This window comes from Cervus canadensis, chromosome X, assembly GCF_019320065.1.
Source record: "Cervus canadensis isolate Bull #8, Minnesota chromosome X, ASM1932006v1, whole genome shotgun sequence".
In the NCBI taxonomy this organism is placed as follows: Eukaryota; Metazoa; Chordata; class Mammalia; order Artiodactyla; family Cervidae; genus Cervus; species Cervus canadensis.
Window position 1 is genome coordinate 86,714,045 of NC_057419.1, and position 22,740 is coordinate 86,736,784.

Genomic DNA, 22,740 nt, shown 5'->3' on the forward strand with positions numbered 1-22,740 from the left:
TTTTTTTTTTTTTTTTTTTTTTTCTTTTCGTTACTTTAATTTTTGCTAAGAGTTTTATAGTTTCTGAACTTACGTTTAGATCTTTCATCCATTTTGAGTTTATTTTTGTGTACGACTGAGCGACTGAACTGACTGAACTGACTAATGGTGCTAGAGAGTGTTCTAGTTTCATTTTTTACCAGTGGTTGACCAGATTTCTCAGCACCACTTGATAAAGAGATTGTCTTTTCTTCATTGTATATGCTTGGCTCCTTTGTTGAAGATAAGGTGTCCATAGGTGTGTGGATTTATCTCTTGGCTTTCTATTTTGTTCCATTCATCTACATTTCTGTCTTTGTGCCAGTATCATACTGTCTTGATGACTGTAGCTTTGTAGTAGAGCCTGAAGTTAGGCAGGTTGATTCCACCAGTTCCATTCTTCTTTCTCAAGATTGCTTTGACTATTCGAGGTTTTTTGTACTTCCATAGAAATTGTGGAATTGTTTGCTTTAGTTCTGTGAAGAGTACCATTGGTAGCTTGATAGGGATGTCATTGAATCTATAGATTACTTTGGATAGTATCCTCATGTTCATTATATTGATTCTTCCAATCCACGAACATGATATATTTCTCCATCTATCTGTGTCCTCTTTGATTTCTTGCATCAGTGTTTTATAGTTTTATATATATAGGTCTTTTGTTTCCTTAGGAATACATATTTCTAAGTATTTTATTGTTTTCATTGCAATGGTGAATGGAATTGTTTCCTTAATGTCTCTTTCTGTTTTCTCACTGTTAGTGTATATGAATGCATGGAATGTCTGTGTGTTAATTTTATAGTCTGCAATTTTAGTATATTCATTGATTCGCTCTAGTAAATTCCTGGTAGAGTCTTTAGGGTTTTCTATGTAGAGGATCATGTCATCTGCAAACAGTGAGAGTTTTAATTCTTCTTTTCTAAACTAGATTCCTTTTATTTCTTTTTCTACTCTGATTGCTGTGGCTAGGACTTCCAAAACCATGTTGAATAGTAGTGGTGAGAGTGGGCACCCTTGTCTTGTTCCTGACTTTAGGGGAAATGCTTTAAATTTTTCACCATTGAGGATAATGTTTGCTGTGGGTTTGTCATATATAGCTTTTATTATGTTGAGGTGTGTTCCTTCTATGCTGCATTCTGGAGAGTTTTTTTTTTTTTTTAATCATAAATGGATGTTGAATTTTATCAAAGGCTTTCTCTGCATCTATTGAGATAATCATATGGTTTTATCTTTGAATTTGTTAATGCATTGTATTATGTTGATTGATTTGCGGATATTGAAGAATCCTTGCATCCCTGGGATAAAGCCCACTTGGTCATGATGTATGATCTTTTTAATACGTTGTTGGATTCTGTTTGTTAGAATTTTGTTAAGGATTTTTTGCATCTATGCTCATCAGTGATATTGGCCTGTAGTTTTCTTTTTTTTGTGGAATCTTTGTCTGGTTTTGCTATTAGGGTAATGGTGGCTTCATAGAATGAGTTTGGAAGTTTACCTTCCTCTGCAATTTTCTGGAATAGTTTGAGTAAGATATGTGTTAACTCTTCTCTAAGTTTTTGGTAGAATTCAGCTGTGAAACTATCTGGTCCTGGGCTTTTGTTTGCTGGAAGATTTCTGATTACATTTTCGATTTCTGTGCTTCTGATGGGTCTGTTAAGATTTTTCTATTTCTTCCTGGTTCAGTTTTGGAAAGTTGTACTTTTTTAAGAATTTGTCCATTTCTTCCAAGTTGTCCATTTGATTGGCATATGGTTGCTGATAGTAATCTCTTATAATCCTTTGTATTTCAGTGTTCTCTGTTGTGATTTCTCCATTTCCATTTCTAATTTTGTTGATTTGATTCTTCTCCCTTTGTTTTTTGATGAGTCTGGCAATGATTTGTCTATTTTATTTATATTCTCAAAGAACCAGCTTTTGGCTTTGTTGATTTTTGCTATGGTCTCTTTTGTTTCTTTTGCATTTATTTCTGCCCTAATTTTTAAGATTTCTTTCCTTCTACTAACCTTGGTGTTCTTCATTACTTCCTTTTCTAGTTGCTTTAGGTATAGAGTTAGGTTATTTATTTGACTTTTTTCTTGTTTCTTGAGGTAAGCCTGTATTGCTATGAGCCTTCTCCTTAGCACTGCTTTGACCGTGTCCCATAGGTTATGGGTTTTTGTGCTTTCATTTTCATACATTTTAATGCATATTTTTATTTCTTTTTTGATTTCTTCTGTGATTTGTTGGTTATTCAGCAGCGTGTTGTTCAGCCTCTATATGTTGGAATTTTTAGTAGTGTTTCTCCTGTAATTGACATCTAATCTTACTGCATTGTTGTCAGAAAAGATGCTTGGAAAGACTTCAATTTTTTGAATTTACCAAGGCCAGGTTTATGGCCCAGAATGTGATCTATTCTGGAGAAGGTTCCATGTGCGCTTGAGAAAAAGGTGAAACTCATTATTTTGGGCTGAAATTACCTATATATATCAATTAGGTCTAATTGGTCTGTTGTATCTTTTAAAGTTTGTGTTTCCTTGTTGATTTCTGTTTAGTTGATCTATCCATGGGTATCAGTGGGGTATTCAAGACTCCAACTATTATTTTGTTATTGTCAATTTCCCCTTTCATACTTGTTAGCATTTGCCTTACATATTGCAGTGCTCCTATGTTGGGTGCATATATATTTATAATGTTTATAACTTCTTCTTGTATTGATCCTTTGATTAATTTGTAGTGTCCTTCTTTGTCTCTTTTCACAGCCTTTATTTAAAAGTCAGGATGGGGAATGTATGTAAATCCATGGCTGATTCATGTCAATGTGTGACAAAAACCACTACAATATTGTAGAGTGATTAGCCTCCAACTAATAAAAAATAAATGGAATAAAATGTCTGTTTTATCTGATATGAGTAATGCCACTCCTGCTTTCTTTTGGTCTCTATTTGCATAGAATATCTTTTTCCAGCTCTTCACTTTCAGTCTGTATATGTCCCTTGTTTTGAGGTGGTCTCTTGTAGACAACATATATATGGGTCTTATTTTTGTTTCCATTCAGCCAGTCTTTGTCTTTTGGTTGTGGCGTTCAACCCATTTACATTTAAGGTAACTGTTGATAAGTATAATCCCATTGCCATTTACTTTGCTGTTTTGGGTTTGAGTTTATAAACCCTTTCTGTGTTTCCTGTCTAGAGAAGATCCTTTAGCATTTGTTGGAGAGCTGGTTTGGTGGTCCTGAATTCTCTCAGCTTTTGCTTGTCTGTAAAGCTTTTGATTTCTCCTTCATACTTGAATAAGATCTTTGCTGGGTAGAGTAATCTGGGCTGTAAGTTTTTCACTTTCATCACTTTAAGTATATCCTGCCATTCCTTTCTGGCCTGAAGTGTTTCTATTGATAGATCAGCTGTTATCTTTATGGGAATCCCTTTGTGTGTTATGTGTTGTTTCTCCCTTGCTGCTTTTAATATTTGTTCTTTGTGTTTGATCTTTGTTAATTTGATTAATATGTGTCTTGGGGTGTTTCACGTTGGGTTTATCTTGTTTGGGACTCTCTGTGTTTCTTGGACTTGGGTGACTATTTCCTTCCCCATTTTAGGGAAGTTTTCAAGTATTATCTAATCAAGTATTTTCTCAGGGCCTTTCTTTTTGTCTTCTTCTTGAACTCCTATGATTTGAATGTTGAGGCATTTAACATTGTCCAAGAGGTCTCTGATGTCCTCATTTCTTTTAATTATCTTTTTTTTCTTTTTCCCTCCATGCTTCATTTATTTCTACCATTCTATCTTCTACCTCATTTATCGTATCTTCTGCCTCCATTATTCTACTGTTGGTTCCCTCCATAGTGTTTTTTATCTCAGTTATTGCAATACTCATTATATATAGAGTCTTTTTTTTATTTCTTCTATGTCCTTGTTAAACATTTCTTGCATATTCTCAATCCTTGTCTCCAGGTTATTTATCTGTAACTCAATTTTGTTTTCAAGAATTTGGATCATTTTCACTATCATTATTTGGAATTCTTTATCAGGTAGATTCCCTATCCCTTCCTCTTTTATTGGTTTGGTAGGCATTTATCCTGTTCCTTTACCTGCTGAGTATTTCTCTGCCTTTTCATCTTGTTTATATTACTGTGTTTGGGGTGGCCTTTCCTTATTCTGACAGTTTGTGGTTCCTCTTTATTGTGGAGGTTCCTTGCTGTGGGTGGGGTTGGACGGCTGGCTTGTCAAAGTTTCCTGGTTAGGGAAGCTTGTGTCGGTATTCTGGTGGGCAGAGCTGGGTTTCCTCTCTCTGGAGTGCAATGAAGTGTCCAGTAGTGATTTTTGAGATGTCAATGATTTTGGTGTGACTTTGTGCAGCCTCTATATTGAAGCTTAGGGATATGTTCCTGTGTTGCTGGAGAATTTGTGTGGTATGTCTTGCTCTGGGACTTGTTGGCTCTTGGATGGTGCTTGGTTTCAGTGTAGGTATGGAGGCTTTTGGATGAGCTCTTATCGATTAATGTTCCCTGGAGTTAGGAGTTCTCTGGTGTTCTCAGGTTTTGGACCTAAGCCTCCTGTCTCTGGTTTTCAGCCTTATTCTTACAATAGCCTCAAGATTTCTCCATCTATACATCACTGATGATAAAAACATCTAGGTTAATGATTAAATGTTTCTCCACAGTGAGGGACACCCGGAGAGGTTCACAGAGTTACATGGAGAAGAGCGAGGAGGGAGATAAAAGTGACCAGGGGGAGAAGAGGGGGAATCAAAAGGGGAGAAAGCAAGCTAGCCAGTAATCAATTCCCCATGTTCCCTCCACAGTCTGGACTCCTCAGAGATGTTCATTGAGAAAAGAAGAGGGAGGAAGGAGACACAGGTGGCCAGGAGGAGAAAAGGAGGAATCAAAAGGAGAGAGACAGATCTAGCCAGTAATCAGTTCCCTAAGTGTTCTCCACAGCCCAGAACACACAAAGAGATCACAGAGTTGGGTAGAGAAGAGAAGGGGGAGGGAGGAGATAAAGGTGACCTTGTGGAGAAAAAGGAGAGTCAAAATTAGGAGAGAGCAGTCAAGGCAGTAATCTCCCTCCCAAGTAAAACTGGGTACTGAAGAGTGGGTTCTTAATGGTACAAAATTGATAACAAAAAGCAAAGATTAAAAATATAAAGTTGAGGTTAGATTCCCAAAATACAATTTAAAAACTAAAACAAAACAATGCCACAAAAATTATAAAAACATATATATATATATGAAGTTTGCTTTAAAAAAGGCTCTTTTATTACAAGGTAATATTAGGTTATAAAAACGAAAATTAAAGTAATAGAGGACTTAAAAATTTTAAAAAATAATTAAAAAATGATAATAGTAAAAATATATCTAGGAATTTCTCTGGAGCTGTTGCGGACAGTGTGGGGTCAGTTCATTTTCAGATAGTTCCTTGATCCGGCTTATACTTCTCAAGATCTATAGGCCCCTTCCAATGTAGTCGGTGCTAACTATAGGGTTTTAATCTGTTGCACCTGTCACTTCCAAAGCGATTCCCTCTGTTTATTTTGGCTTCTTCTGTTTGCTGGTCTCTTCAGTGTCTAATTTCTCCCCTGACACAAGGGGTTGATGGTGGTCACTTTTTTAGGCTCACTTGTTCAGTCGTGCTGTGGGGAGGGAAGAACACTGCAAACAATATCACTGGTGTGTGTGGGGAGTGCTAGCAGTGCTTCAGCCATACTGGGTTTGCCTCTGCTCATGGCATGTGTGCTTTCATGGTCCATATTTCTCAGGCTCTAGGTTGCTCTGCTGGAAACTGTCTGAGGTGGGCCCTGGGTTGAGTGCACTTCCTAGGTTTAAATCACTCAGGTTCATGTTCTTGGGTACTCCACAAAGGTGCAGATTCCATTGGGCCTGTGTTTTGTGCCCTTCCCTGGTCTGAGCAGCTCAGGTGACCAGGTGCTTGGGGACCACAGTCACCCCCAGGTGGGGGGGGGGTGTCTTATCACCTCCCCTGTCCCAGCCGCTCAGTTTTCTGGGTGTATAATGGGTGCACTTTTTTAGGTGTGCCATGTGTCTCTTCTGGGGAGCTGATATCTGGCTGCGACCATCCTGGTGAATATCAACCATCCAGAATCCCAAGAAATCTTGGTTAGCAATGAAGCCTGCTTGCAGTTTGGCAGAGGATGCCTCTTTGGGGCCGCGATTGCCCCCTTCTGGCTCTGGCTGCCCCCGCCTGCCTGTCTCCAGAGGGAGATGGGGCGGTCCACAGCCAGCTAGCTCTGTTCAGTCCTCCTTTTTTCTGTGAGCGGGCCTGGCAGTGTCTTAGGTTAGAGTTGTTTTTTTTTTTGTTTGTTTTGTTTTTTTAGGTTGGGGAACCACCCCCTCTTCTGTCTTTTGACAGTGCCTTAGCACAGTTCTTGCCACCTCTGGGTGTGTCATTTAGATTACATATTGGGGATCAAGGTTTAATTGAATTTGACTTGTCGTCTTGGACTCATTTGATTTTAATCAATTTATGTTATGCCCTTAGGCTATATCATTCTTTCAAAAGTTGTGCTCTTTTCCTGAGCCCCATGCAGACCCACAATGTTGCCTCTACAATCTTCTGGCAGGACAACCAGAAAATAGCTGGCCCTTGGGGAGGAAATACTATATAATACCCAATCCCTCTAGATAGTTAGGCCTTCATCTTCCATGTTTCCTACAACATGAGCAACAACAGCATTTCTCAGTGAACCTGCTAGGGTGGGTGACAGACACACAATGCCTACTAGAAGTTCATCTGTTGGTGGCATCACTTCAAGGGCAATTGGGCTTCTGGGGATAATGTTTGCCACTTTGGGAGTTAGCCCTGTAGGTCGTTTGGGACCAAACCCTTGCCACCCTTCTCCTAAAGTTACAAACATACCCTCGGATCAAATCTCCACTTCACTTTTATAGAATATCTGGTCTGTTGCCTCTTATCAACTTGTTCTTAAGCCTCTTACTAACTCCTACAACAAAGACCCTGTCCCCTGTAGGCAGCATAGCTCCACCCAGCTTGTTATTAAAATATTCTTAATGCCCCTAGCAGGACCAGCTTATCCACTCCTTTGTCATGAATTCTGTTATTACCTTAAGTGGGTCTATGACAATGAAAAGTTTACCATTGGAAACACATTAAACTGCTCTTATGGAGGACTTGGGGAGGAAATCAGTGCCTTGCATTCCCCTAGAGCAGTGAGAGGATAAGGTTTATGGCTGCTTCACTAAGTTCCCAGTTTCAGGGCACAGGTTTCGCTTGCTTTACATCATGTTATCTATTCCCATCTGTGGTGAACAAACTAGAAATGAGTTAAAATTACAACCCCTTAATCCTACCCAACACTGGTCATGCTGGAGACCTTGGGGACACCCAACTCCAGTCTGGGAGTCCCAGGAACTTGACTTGCCATGATCTGCCTAGGGACCTGGTCCTCAAAAGATTGTCATGCCTCAACCTGCTCAGGGATCCGCTAGTCCAGGGATCCCAGGAGACCAACCTGCCTCTCCTGCCTGGGGATTCAATCTCCAGGAGGCTGTCACGCCTTAGCTTGCCTGGGGATCTGCATTCTGAACCGGGACACCTGGCTCTCAGGTTGCAACAGTACTGGGTAGGATAAGCTTCAAAATGACTCACCCCTAAGGAAGTCCACCCATGGAAATTGAAGGAGGCCTATTATTTTTTTTCTTTTTTCTTTTCCTCCCTGTCATCACTGTCTTTCCAGTGGGAAATAACCAATCCACTTCCTGACAGATGCACTTGAGATGCATCCTTGATAATTGGAAGATGTTCAATCCTCTAACTCTAAGGAGAAGTCCACTGCATGGACATGGTATCCTCTGGGGGATACCATGTGCCACTGCATGGACATGGTATCTTCTGGGGGACAAGGAACACTGGCCTGAATATGGGAGTTTAAATTACAATACCATCCTGCAGCTAGACTTATTCTGCAAAAGACAAGGGAAATGAACAGTGATCCCCTATGTCCAAATTTTCTTCGAACTAAGAGATGTGAAGGAACTCTGTCTTAAGTATGGGATTGTTGTATGCCCTAAAAGTTAGCTTACTAAGCAAACGGTGTTAGGCACAGACAACCAAGAGAAGGATCCCCCCCCCCCCCGCCACACACACACACACTGTGAAGACTCACCTCCCATGGCTTCCGAGTTGTCTGGGGCTCCTTCCTTGTATCCAAATGTGCCCCCATATCCTGGAGCACTCCTTCCACAAAAGCCAACTCAAGTATTTCCCTTAGTTGAAACTGGAGGAGAATTCGGACCAATATGGGTCCATAAGTCCTTCTCCCTCTTAGAACTAAGAGATAAACAAGACCTGGGAAGTTGTACAGATGACCCAGGCAAATATATAGATACATTCCAACACATCACGTTGGCCTTTGTCTTGACGTGGAAGGACATCATGGTCATATTTAGTCAAACGTTATCTGACCTTGAGCATGCTAGGGTCTTAAAGGAAGCCTGAAGTTGTGCTATGGGGCTTCACATGTCAAGCAATAAATGCCCAGTAGGGGAAACTGCAGTCCCCTCCTCAGATCCTAATTGGAATTATAATGACCCTGAGAACGTCTGGGTAAGGATCTTTTTCTGATCTGTGTGAACACAGGACTGAAAGCATCCCAGCAAAAAATAATCAGCTATGCCCAGATCTCAGCAATAACTCAGAAGCCCAACAAGAACCCCATCACATTTCTGGAAAGACTAACAGAGGCCCTCAAAAAGTTTACCAATCTGGACTTAGACTCTTATGAGGGTCAGGTGATTTTAAAGGACAAATTCTTGTCCCAATGTGCATCAGACATCAGGATAAAGTTACAACAGCTACAGCACCAGGACCCTGTTGCCTCTTTAGATGAGATGGTCCGGAGAGCCACCAATACCTTTTATAACAGAGAACAGGAGAGGGAGGCCAAGACTCAGGAAAGGGAGAAAAAAGAAAGAGACAGGTCATGCCTAGATGCTGGCTGCCCTCCAGGGAAGCCCTATGGCAAACTCCGAATCCTTGAAGGACAAAGCACGAGGCAAATGCCTAATCTGTAGATAGGTGGGGCACTGGGCCTGTCCAATGAGTGTCCAAACTGTGACAAGTCTCCTAAAATAGCTTGCTACAAATGCCATCAAATGGGACGTTGGGTGGCACTCTGTCATTCGGGACCTAAGAACCTTAAGATCAAGTGCCAAGCCTTCCCTCACGATGGTTCAACAGGACTGAAGCGGCCCACTCTAGCCAGCCTGCCTGTCACAGATAACTATCGTGGGGCTAGATCCAAGGGTGCAACTGGATGTGGCAGGTAGGTCCGATAATTTCTTGGTTGACAGAGGGGCTACCTACACTGTCCTGACCTCCTACTCTGGAGCCTTCTCCTCCCAAACCTATACCAATTGGGTGCTACAGGAAAAACAATTACTAAAAGATTCACCCAAGTACTTCTTTGTTACTGGGATGGACAAATATTTTCCCACCAGTTTCTCAGGTGCTTCCTGAGTGTCCTCCTCCCATATTGGGAAGAGATCTTTCCCTGCCTTTGAAATCTTGCAGCTATTGCAACCCTGATCAGGTCAGATAAGTTCAGACGCTCAGTTGTATCCAACTACTCGTGACCCCATGAACTGCAGCATGCCAGGCCTCCCTGTCCATCACAAACTCCCAGAGATTACTCAAACTCATCTCCATTGAGTCGGTGATGCCATCCACCCATCTCATCCTCTGTCATCCCCTTCTCCTCCTGACTTCAATCTTTCCCAGCATCAGGTTCTTTTCAAATTAGTCAGCTCTTCATATCAGGGGGCCAAGCTATTGGAGTTTCAGCTTTAACATCAGTCCTTACAATGAACATTAAGGACTGATCTTTAGGATTGACTGGCTGGATCTCCTTGTAGTCCAAGGGACTCTCAAGGGTCTTCTACAACAACACAGGTCAAAAACATCAATCCTTTGGTGCTCAGCTTTCTTTAGAGTCCAAATCTCACATCTGTAAATGACTACTGGAAAAACCATAGCCTTGATGAGACGGACCTTTGTTGACAAAGGAATTTCTCTGCTTTTTTTTTTTTTTGGTAGTTTAAAACCTTTATTATTATTATTTTTTAGAATATTCATACTTATGCTCTTGTTGTTATCTACAATGTGGCTTTTAAAAAAACGCCTGAGCCACTTTGTGGTTCTTGCCCCAGTAAAATCATCTTAGAATTTCTTTTCCCTTGTCACTTTGACTTTGTGTGGCTTCTATAAAATGAGGATCCTGGAAAAGAACCCTTCCTGTGACCCTGGGAGATGAGGTGAGCAGGACCGGACAGGTAAAACTAGCTGGATGGCAAATAGGCTACAACTACCTGGACCAAGGTATAGTTGTGCACATGTCTTAAGCGTCATGCTGACTCACCAGGAGAATGAGGATTATGTAGGCTGACCAGGGTGAGGTAGGAGGGTCCACAGGATTGTGTGGATTGTGGAAGGGGAGGCAGTATATAACATTCGTAGATTAAACATCTATGGTTCTATTAATAAAAAACGAAGATCTAGGTTTCTCAATTTTTCTTTAAACTCACGAAGATTCAAGTCACTAATAGGTTCATTCTTATGGTTTATAGTGAAAGCAAATGGCTATGGTGATGCAGAAAAGACATCTGAACTGCACCAGTATATTTAAAATTTTTAAATGAAATTCTGAGTTACCTGACCTTATAAAAATATATGTTGATATACTAAATACTCCACAAAGCTCTAGGATGGGGGATATTGTAAATGTAAAAATACATTTCTCTTGGATCAGCACCAAAAATATTAGTTTTCTGTACAACCTCTGACAAGTTTTTCAATATAGGCAAGTTAAAATGATTTGGTAAAAATCACAAATGCCATGGAAATCATTAAAGATAAATCCAAACAACTTTCAAATACATTTTGACATCAAGGTCAGGCAATTCACTTGGAGGGATAGTATTCTGAGTACCACTGAAATACTCTCTTAAGACTTTTGATGTCAACTTTGTACAACGGGGATATTTCATATCTCACACAAAGCAGGCACTCGGACTTAGAAACTTAAGAAAATTATTAGAACTGTTATTAAGACTGAGGTGAACAATTTGTGCAGCCTTCCACAATTTCAAAGAGGTAGTGATAGATACCGGTCCTCCTGGCGATGTCAAATGCCATTTCCTCCAGGCTGTTCTTCAGACCTGGCTTGATGTAGCGATTCATTAGGAGGAGCTCCAGGGTGTCTTTGCTGTCTCCGTTCCCAGCGGCAAGGTGTAGGGGGGTCAGGAGGCCTTTCGTTTGGGCGTTGATATCTGCATCATGCTGCAGTAAGAAAGAAGCCACTCTGGCATTATTCCACTTACAGGCACTGTGCAGGGGTGTCCAGCCATCCACGGTCACCGCGTGGACATCTGCCCCGTGTGCAATCAGCTCTCGGACCACATCCAAGTGCCCACTGTAGGCTGCTCGGTGGAGTGGTGTGTACTTGTCTTCATCTTGAGTGTTCACGTGGGTAGCCCTTTCTGAAAGCAGTCTCCGCACTGTGGTCAGCCGATTTTTTTCAGCAGCCCAAAGAAGCAATTTGCTTGGATCTTTTTCCATTTTTTTTTTTCTTGCAGTTGATACCACTCTTCAGTTTCTTCATCTTGCTCCTCATCTTCATCAGAATTCCCTACCCAGAGACTTTGGGTACCAGTGGGAATAAGGTGTCCATGTGTTTCCAACAGTTCAAGTTGGTTGAAGTGTTCAGAAAAGTCCAAGGAGTTCTCTGGGTCTGGTTTGTCATGATTTACTTTCTCTTTTTCCATTTTTACTACTATTTTAAATATAAATCATTTCAAACATGAGGATATAAATAATCTCTCCAGAGATGATTATGTCTGCTTTATTTTATTCATCAAGATCTCGGAGTCGGAAAATCGCCGCCGGGAACCTCGCTTCCGGGTTCTGTCTCTTCTCTGCTTTTTAAAATGCTGTCTAGTAAGCTTTTAATTTCATGGCTGCAGTCACCATCTGCAGTGATTTTGGAGCCCCCAAAAATAAAGGCTTCCACTGTTTCCCCATCTATTTGCCATGAAGTGATGGGACCGGATGCCATGATCTTAGTTTTCTGAATGTTAAGCTTTACCCAACATTTTCACTCTCCTCTTTCACTTTCATCAAGAGGCTCTTTAGTTCTTCTTCACCTTATGCCATAAGGGTGGTGTCATCTGCATATCTGAGGTTATTGATATTTCTCCTAGCAATGTTGATTCCAGCTTGTGCTTCATCCAGCCCAGCGTTTCTCATGATGTAATCTGCATGTAAGTTAAATAAGCAGGGTGAAAATATACAGACTTGAAGTACTCCTTTTCCTATTTGGAAACAGTCTGTTGGTCCATGTCTAGTTCTAACTGTTGCTTCCTGACCTGCATACAAATTTCTCAAGAGGCAGGTCGGGTGGACTGGTATGCCCATCTCTTTAAGAAATTTCCACAGTTTAACATGATCTACACAGTCTAAGGCTTTGGCATAATCAATAAAGCAAAATTAGATATTTTTTTTTTTCTGGAATTCTCTTGCTTTTTCTATGATCCAGCATATATGGGCAATTTGATCTCTGGTTCCTCTGCCTTTTCTAAAACCAGCTTGAACATCTGAAAGTTCACGGTACATGTATTGCTGAAGCCTGGCTTGGAGAATTTTGAGCATTACTTTACTAGCATGTGAGATGAGTGCAATTATGTGGTAGTTTGAACATTCTTTGGGATTGCCTTTCTTTGGGATTGGAATGAAAACTGACCTTTTGCAGTCCTGTGGCCACTGTGAGTTTTCCAAATTTGTTGGCATATTGAGTGCAGCACTTTCACAGCATCATCTTTCAGGATTTGAAATAGCTCAACTGGAATTCCATCACATCCACTACCTTTGTTTGTAGTGATGTTTCCTAATGCCCACTTGACTTCACATTCCAGGATGTCTGGCTCTGGGTGAGTGATCACACCATTGTGATTATCTGGGTCATGAAGATCTTTTTTGTACAGTTCTTCTGTGTTTTCTTGCCACCTCTTCTTAATATCTTCTGCTTCTGTTAGGTCCATATCATTTCTGTCCTTTATTGAGCCCACCTTTGCATGAAATATTCCCTTGGTATCTCTAATTTTCTCGAAGAGATCTCTAGTCTTTCCCATTCTACTCTTTTCCTCTATTTCTTTGCATTGATCACTGAGGTAGGCTTTCTTATCTCTCCTTGCTATTCTTTGGAACTCTGCATTCAAATGGATATATCTTTCCTTTTCTCCTTTGCTTTCCCTTCTCTTCTTTTCACAGCTATTTGTAAGGCCTCCTAAGACAACCATTTTGCCTTTTTAAATTTCTTTTCCGTGGGGATGGTCTTGATCCCTGTCTTCTGTACAATGTCACGAACTTCCATCCATAGTCCATCAGGCACTCTGTCTATCAGATCTAATACCTTAAATCTATTTCTCACTTCCACTGTATAGTCAAAGGGATTTGATTTAGGTCATACCTGAATGGTCTAGTGGTTTTCCCTACTTTCTTCATTTTAAGTCTGAATTTGGCAATAAGGAGTTCATGATATGAGTCACAGTCAGCTCCGACTTTGTTTTTGCCGACTGTATACAGCGTCTCCATCTTTGGCTGATTTCGGTGTTGGCCACCTGGTGATGTTCATGTGTAGAGTCTTCTCTTGTGTTGTTGGAAGAGGGTGTTTGCTATGACCAGTGCACTCTCTTGGCAAAACTCTATTAGCCTTTGCCCTTCAATGCCAAATTTGCCTGTTACTCCAGGTGTTTCTTGAGTTCCTATTTTTGCGTTCCAGTCCCTTATAATGAAAAGGACATGCTTTTTGGGTGTTAGTTCTAAGAGGTCTTGTATATCTTCATAAAACTGTTCAACTTCATCTTCTTCATCATTGCTGATCAGGGAATAGACTTGGATTACCATGATATTCAATGGTTTGCCTTGGAAACGAACAGAGATCATTCTGTCGTTTTTGAGATCGCATCCAATTACTGCATTTTGGACTCTTTTGTTGACTCTGATGGCTACTCCATTTCTTCTAAGGGATTCTTGTCCACAATAGTAGATATAATGGTCATCTGATTTAAATTCACCCATTCCAGTCCATTTTATTTTGCTGATTCCTAAAATGTCGACGTTCACTCTTGCCATTTCCTGTTTGACGACTCCCAATTTGCCTTGATTCATGGACCTAACATTCCAGGTTCCCATGCAATATTATTCTTTATAGCATCTGACCTTTCTTCTATCACCAGTCATACTCACAACTGGGTGTTCCTTTTGCTTTGGCTCCATCTTTTCATTCTTTCTGGGGTTATTTCTCTACTGATCTCCAGATAGAAGATGCTTTAAAACTCTCTCTTGGGTTCGAACTATTTTTACCAGCCACCAAGTGAAACAGCTCTAGAATGGGAGATGCCATTTATCAATATCTGATCAAAGAATCCTCAGATATCAAGTAGTACTGGTGGAAAATCCAGGCATGACTGTATCCCTTTGTGAGGATCTTAACCCTGCCACCCTCCTGCCTACCCTCAAAGGCTCTCTCCCCTTTCACTCTTGCCTAGAAACCTTGGACCACTGGACAAAACCCCGAGAGGGGTTGTCGGAAGATCCTCTGACCAATCCTGAAGAAATCTGGTACACTGATGGAAGCTGCTTTGTCTTGGATGGAAAAAGAAGACCCAGATATGCAGTAGTTTCCAATTTTGGGACCATAGAGTCTAAACCTTTGCCACCAGGTACTTCAGCCCAATTAACTGAGCTCGTAGCCCTGACTTGAACTTTAGAGCTGAGAAAAGGAAAAAGAGTAGCCATTTACACTGACTCCAAGTATATCTTTCTGGTGTCATGCACATGCTTCCATTTGGAAAGAAAGAGGCCACTTGACCACCTGAGGGCCCCCAATCAAATATGGTGATCAAATCCTTAGGCTCTTGGAGGCGGTTCATCTGCCCACTGAGGTTTCAGTCTCCCATTGTAAAGAACACTAAAAAGGGAGCATGGAAGTGGCATGAGGGAACCAAGCAGCCGATTAGGCAGCTAAGAGAGCAGCATTATAGGACAATGACCTAATAGGAGTTGCTATCTTGGTTCCACAGACTAATTTGCAGGAAACGCCTTCATATACTGAAGGTGAGACTAAGAGTGAGGGCTTTCAAGAAGATCATATGGGGTGGTTCCAAAAGGAGGGGCTTTTTCTGCTCGGGAACCTCCAATGGAAGTTGGTTAATTCCTTACATGCCATCACTCATTTAGGGGAAAAGGCCCTCCAAAGATTGCTAGAAAGGTCCTTCAGAGGAACAGGCCTCCAAACGACTGTAAGGCAAGTGGTCTCATCTTGTCCTACTTGCCAATTAAACAACCACCAAGGAGCTCAAAGACCACAGCTGGCCCAACCTGTCCAAGACTTGGGACGTACTCAGGAGAGGACTAGCAGATGGACTTCACCCAGATGCCAGTTTCTCGAGGGTATAAATACCTATTAGTGACAATAGATGAATTCATAGGATGGATTGAAGGCTTTCCCACCCGGACTGAGAAGGCTGAGGAGGTGGGGAAAAAAAAACCTGCTCCATGAAATCACTCCAAGATTTGGTCTGCCCAGGTCATTACAAAGTGACAATAGGACATCATTTACTTCTAAGGTCACCCAAAGGGTCTCTAAAGCATTGGACATTACTTATTATTTCCATTGTGCCTGGAGGCCTCAGTCTTCAGGAAAAATAGAAAGAGCCAACCAATTCTTAAAATTAGCAATAAAAAAAATAACCCAGGAGACCTCCCTGAGATGGAAGGAGGCTTTACCAATAGCTCTCCTCCACACCTGCATTGCCCCTAAGGAACAGGTTGGTCTTAGTCCTTGTGAGATGCTATGTGGGAGACCTTTTGTTTATGTCAATGACTTCTTCCTAGATCCAGAGACTCAAACCATCTGGTAGTATACCATGACCATTGGGCAATGCCAACAGTATATACACTTATAGGGTGTCAACCAGGACCCAAAAAATTCTAAGGAGTCACCACTATACGCTCCAGGAACTCAAGTTCTAATTAAAGTCTGGAAAGATGGGTCCCCAAAGGTTCATCTCCAGCCCACATGGAAGGGCCCCTACCCTGTAATACTTTCTACCCCCACAGCAGTCAAGGTACCAGGACACGACTCCTGGATTCATTACTCATAAGTCAAGCCATGGAAGAAAACAGAAGAAGACACTCAATACACCTGTGAGCCCCTGGGAGATCTCAGATACCTATTCAGGACTACAGATGAGTGCCATTCTAATGAACATCCCCAAAATTAAGTCTCTGGGGGTAAGGTTTCTCAGGATAGCTCTAAAGAGCCAACACAGCTTGGCAGGGATTGTATTTCAAAACAGACAAGAGATAGATCTCCTGATCCCTGAACAAGGAGAGGCTTGAGCCATCTTGAATGAGATGTGTTGTTTCTGGCTAAATAACTCCCGTTAAGTTAAAGAAAGTCTCACAATCCTAAAAAAAAAAAAAAAAAAAAAAAAAAAAAAAAAAAAATTCAGACCCTACAGAATCTCAAAGAACAAGCTGGAGAGTTCTTGGGATGGCTACAGTCTCTCTTTGGGGGATCCTTCTCCTGGTGAGGGGGAATTTGGAGTTGGCTAATGCCCCTACTAATCCTTGTTATCACCATATTGATGCTGCTTATGACTGCCCCATGTATTATCAATGGTCTAACCCATTTTGTCTCTGCCCAGGTCAACAAGCTACCAACATGCAGTACCAGTTCAGCAAGGATATGTAAAACTATAGCTGACCATGGAAAATATACTCACCCTTAGATGGACACTTATAGGACTTATTGGACTCTGAGGCTTGAGACTAGTAAGAGAGGGAGGCCCAATGCCCCTCACCATCCCAGTGCAGCAGGAAGTAGCCAGAAATACCTCGATGCCCCTATTCCCAAAGAATTGGGCCTCCTATCTCTTGGGGGAATGTTAGGTAGTTAAGATAGGAAAAAGGAGTCCAGAATGGTGGTGGCTAAAAGACAAGGAAGAGAAAATCCTGCAAAAATAGAACAAAGGAAGGTCCGAGGACTAGAGTGAGGACCTCAGGTAAAACAAACAGCACACCTGGCTAGTCCAATTTACATAGGGCAGGTCCAGGGGAAGGAGAAAAAACAAAAGAAGAGGAGCAAAAATTGGGCTGGGGGCCTCTCTACTCTTCATGTCTTTTGGGTTGGCATTCCCTCATGCCTCTAGGATGTGTTTTCCTTTACTTTCTGAATAAAACTGAGCTGTAACATGGAGCTGTGACACTGGTCCATTCAAGAGCTATAATGCTGGTCCATCCGTTGCTTCAAATGTTTATTGTGATGAGACAGAAGTGAGGAAATTACAAACTGCCCCGACAATAACATATCATCATATAAACATAGATAAATACAAAGCTAATCATACTATTCTGTGTTTAGGATAATTTGGGGGTTTTCACTGCTTACAAAATAAAACCTCACATTCTTCACTTGCTATTCCAGGTTGTTCAAAATATGTTTCCATATTTCTCCAATCTTATATCTCACCCTTCCCTGTCTTATTGGTGATCTAATTTCAAACTGCTTATGGTTTTCAAATATGTTATGATGTTTCTCAACTCCTTTGTTTTTTGCTCATACTTCTTCATCTCCCTATATGCTAAGTCGCTTCAGTTGTGTTCAACCCTTTGCGATCTCATGGACTGTAGCCTGACAGTCTCCTCTGTCCATGGGATTCTTCAGGTAAGAACACTGAAGTGGGTTTCTATTTCCTTTTCTAGGGGATCTTCCTGACCCAGGGATCAAACCCACATCCCTTCTGTCTCCTGCATTGGCAGTTTCTTTACCACTAGCACCACCTGGGAGGCCTGTTATCTCCCTATAAATGTGCTTTCTATCTTTCAATTAGTTTCTGGATAACTCTTGCTCATTTTTCACGATTCTATTAAGGTATCACCTACTCTAGAAAGCTTTCCCTGGACTGCAAAGTCAGGGGAGAAATGTCTCTTTTTTATGTTCCTAAGGACCATATAGTTAGCAGCATTCATCTTTATTGATCCCATGTGATTTTGATCATCTTTTCTCATTTGACTGTAAAATCCTTGAGGCACACACCATACCTCACTCATCTGTGTCCCAAGTGCCTTATCCACTCAGTGGAATGCTGTTGTACCAGAGTAGGGAAAAGCCTCTTAAACATAGATGGTATCCTTAAATATGTGAAATGCGGCCCTTATATGGATTTGCTATTTGTTGTCTCCCAGTTTTATTTAGCTTCTTGCCTTCCTTGTGTGCATTCTCTTTGCTGGTTTTGTTTTCTGACTTATGTTTTAGACATATAAATATTTCTTTGCTGACTTCCTTTGGTGGGAAGTTATTTCCACATGAAGGCCCTGACAAAAGTTGTCTTTAATTTTGCAGTGTGATTGGACTTCCCAGGTAGTGTTAGTGGTAAATGAACCCGCCTGCCAATGCAGGAGACATGACACACGGGGTTGATTCATGGGTTGGGAAAATCCTCTGAGGAGGATACTCCAGTATTTTTGCCTGGGAAACCTCATGGACAGAGGATCCTGGTGGGCTATAATCCACAGGATCTCAAAGAGTCGGACACAACTGATTGACTAAGCACAGTACACATAATGTCAATTTGCAATATCATCCATCTGGCAGAAGTATTAACTAAGGGACATTAATGTGGATCTGTTTCCCTTCCTGTTTTGTAGGCTATACCGAGTGGTTATATCCTACCATTTCGATTTAGAAGATATCTAGTAAAAATATCAGGACAAGAATAAAGAAGCAACTTTGTATGACTGATATGCTCTCTATTCATTAACTTATGCAGTATATAGGAATGCAGATGAAGTGTAAAATGGCTTTGGTATAAAGGATGCATATAAATTAAAAAAAAAAAAAAGAACTATTTTAATAATAGAACTAAGCCTATCTAGGCCTTATTCAATATATCTGAAAACCCAGCAAAATTGTAAGATATTGATCCCCTATTTTAAAAACAGGTATCAGAAAGTTGGGGGGGGGGAATCTCAAACTTAGATATTGCTCTTCTGGTTTATATAGTTCATTTGTGGAAAACCAAAGCGTGTCACTGAACTGTGGCTTCCACCAAATATTTAGGCCTTTTGTTCTGATCAGTTCCTTTTGGTGATGTGCAAGTCTCTACTTTTGCTAAACATGGAGCAGGATGATTAGGGCTTTCTTCTATTAAATTACACATTGTGCTTTTCCACCCATTAGTAATGTAATTGCTTAGATTTCAGTTGTTACTTTAACAACAATAGTAAGATAAGCATTACCTTCCCTCTTGTACTGTATAACTTTATATAAATAAGTTGCTTTTCAACAGTTTTACACTCTTAAGTACATGATATTTTTGGTTCTTGTTAATAATTCTGGCAATTGGCACTAGCAAGACTTAACAAGCAATCATCTGGACTGTAATCATTGCCTTTAAAGCATCCTATCTAATCATAAGAAAATACTAGAACTGTTGAATTCCAGATAATCTTCTAAGGTAGCTTGCATTTAGTCTACAAAGAAAAATTACTTCTTAAGGTTTCTTTCTTTTGCATATTTTTCTTCAAGGGTAATTCCATCTGGCCCTGAAAGGATAATAAAATGCTTAGGAATATAAAAATTAAATAGTTTAAAATAGTTTAATGGTTCTAACATTCTCATATTTTAATTTTAATTCTAGTTTCAAACAGGTTTGGCCCAAATATTTTAGTTACAAGCAGATTTGGGGAAGGGATAGAAATCACTCAAGATTAGAGTTACTTTTCTTAGACCTGAAAATTATTAGATCATTCAATTTTAGAGCCAATGACATTTATCAAGTATACATTTAAGTTTGGTTTCACTGATGGAAATACTAACATCATTATCTACTATGATATAACAAAAATGAAGAGTTATCACTAACCAATCAAACAGAAAATCTTAGAAACCCATGAATTTCATATCTAAATGTACTTTTTCTGTATCTGACAATTTGTTGTAGGTATTTCCATATATTAAATTCTATCTTTGGCCTTCTCACTGCTTCCCTCAGTACTCATGTTGCCATTTTTTTTTTTTTTCCGAAATTGCATTAAGGAGTAATCCCTTCCTCTGATATTCCTGTGAGAAGAAGATATAAGCTGTTAATTTTGACCAAAACATGATTTATTTTTTGCATAAACATAGTTACATCAGAGTTTATTGTTAGCAACAGCAAAATTAAACCAGTTTAAAATTATAATTAGATATATGTGCATAAATCCAAACTAGGATGCTCAATTGTACTTGGAAAACTGTCCTTGACTCCCAGGGTCAAAGTCTGTATCACATAACATACACTTCACCTTCTTTGCAGTAATCCCTTTTCAACATCATCTCCTTATCATGGGATGAGAGGATCCAAAATATAGGATGATTTTCTAATAGCTTTCTAAATTATCATTGTTTTTGATGAGTTCTGGAATCTGTTTCTTGAAAGTATACACAGCACTCTCCAAAGCAGAGCATTATTTTTCTTCTTTTTTAAAAATTTATTTATTTTTAATTGAAGGAGAATTGATTTACAATAGTGCTTTTGTTTCTGCCATACACTGAACTTTGAACCTATTATACAGAGTGAAGTAAGTCAGAAGGAGGAAAACAAAGCAGAACATTCTTTGAAGATGGTGGTTATTTACCTCATACATTGACTGTTGGTTGGATATGGTGGATTTCCAGTGGAAATCTGATAGAAGAGGAAATGTATGTAGCACATGTTCTCATTTTTGAATGCATAAGAAACACTGCCTGGGAAATCTCAGAATTGCTTGAGGAGGACAGGCAGAATATGCAGTGAACTGGAGTAAGAATCTGAATAAGTAAGAACCTAAAGGCAAGAAAATTTGAGTCATGATGCTAATGTGACTTGCTTATTCCAGTTCGCTTTGAAGCCTAGGGAAATTCAGGTTAAACCTGGATACTGAAAAGGCTTGAAGTTTTACAGCTTGCTGTACCAATTTATGATATCTTCTCACTACATTGTCATGAGCACTGAGAAATAGCAATTATTTTCACCTTTAAGAATTGTATAAGTAAAAAATGGTAGATTTGAATTGCTATAGTTATTAACTTGAATGAATATAATTTCTTATATTTCTTGTCAGCTTTATTTTTTCTTTTGGAAATTCTCCTTTCATGTCCTTTGCCTATTTTATTAGAATGTTGTTAAGACATCTTCATATAACAATAATATATGTTCTTTGCCTTTATGAAGAAGATATTCCTACAGTTTCCCTTTGACTTTTAATTTTATTCAAAAGGCATTAAATTAGGACATGCACAGGTCTGTGAAGGTTTATATGTGTGACTTCCATTGAGATTATCTAAGATTATTCTACTTGATTCAGAGTTCAGTTAGAATTTATTTCATTGTGGGTGTTTAAAAATAGCTGTTTAAAAATCTTTTTTAGAAAACATAGTTTGCATTCTTAAATAATCTGAGTGGGGGAAAAACTATCAACACATGACATAAAGCCATAAAGAGGATTAAATACTTGAAGCTATTTTAACTGACCTCATTTGAAAAACTCACTGGATTAGATAATTTTCTTCATTCCCTATGTAAGACATACTGATTGATGCCCCTGGCATACACAATGTTCATGGCCGATAGATTACTCTCAAATATTGGCATGAGTGTGAAGAAATACCACTCATCTACCACTGCCAGGAATATAAATTTCTGTAGCCTATTCTGGATCCCAATCTGGCAACAAGCATCTTTTTTAAAATGCATACTCTCCTTCTGTAAGGAATTTATTCTATATAGATGCAGGCAAAAGTCTGCCAGCATATACATAAAATGATTTTCATCATAGCACTATTGTACTTATAATCATTAAAAAAAATCTAATAAAAAATAATGTCCATCAATAGAGGATTGATTTAGTAAATTTATGATTACAGGCATACAATGGAATACCATTAAAATGAGTGAAAGTAAATGTATATTTTATGATATGGAACATGGCCAACAAATATTGATATTAAGTGAACATAAGTTGCAAAGCAGAATACATTGTAGGAATCTTTGTAAAAATAAAATCTCTGAAAGGATCTGTAAGAGACTTGATAATGGATACTTCTGAGAAGTAAAAATAGAGGCTCAGGGGGTGAAAATCTTTTCATTTCTATTCTTGCATATTTCATCAGGAGCATGCAATTTCTTTTAGATATTTGTTTATGTTAAAAATCCACTATTGTTAAGTTCAGGCTCTTTTTATTCCTTATGAAATTCTTCCAATGCAAAGATATGGTAAGATAGAGAAATCAGTTCTCATTCCTATGTAGCTACACCCTAGCAATCTATGTGACTATACAGGCCTCAATTATATTCATACTTCAAAGCGGAAAATGTGTGTTTAAAAGTTTAACAAACTATTCTGAAAGTAGATTAAAATCTGAAATTAGATTATGACTTGAGTCTGGCTCACTGGCATGTTTGGTTTGATCCAAATATTTGTATAATTTATCTTAAAATTTAAAGGTCTACTTTAAATTTATACTTTAAAATTATAAAGGTCTACCACCATTACATGGGGCTTGTGGCTCAATTTGTCACAGTTCCACTACTCAAAATTGTTACATATCTGGATAACTGAAACCTTGATGATCTCTATAGGTGTGAGTTTGACTCATGCTCTAGAGCATGTGGGGCAATCGTGTTTTAAAAGT

The 22,740-nt window shown here is 39.6% G+C and overlaps 1 protein-coding gene across 1 annotated transcript; it reads right to left on the reverse strand.

Moving 5' to 3' along the window:
* Positions 1 to 10,042: 10,042 nt before the first annotated feature.
* Positions 10,043 to 11,926, reverse strand: LOC122435835 (ankyrin repeat domain-containing protein 49-like). The gene is given in 2 exon segments (XM_043459921.1): positions 10,043 to 11,588; positions 11,591 to 11,926. Coding segments are annotated over 2 exon segments (717 nt in total). The 5' UTR covers positions 11,789 to 11,926; the 3' UTR covers positions 10,043 to 11,069.
* Positions 11,927 to 22,740: the final 10,814 nt, after the last annotated feature.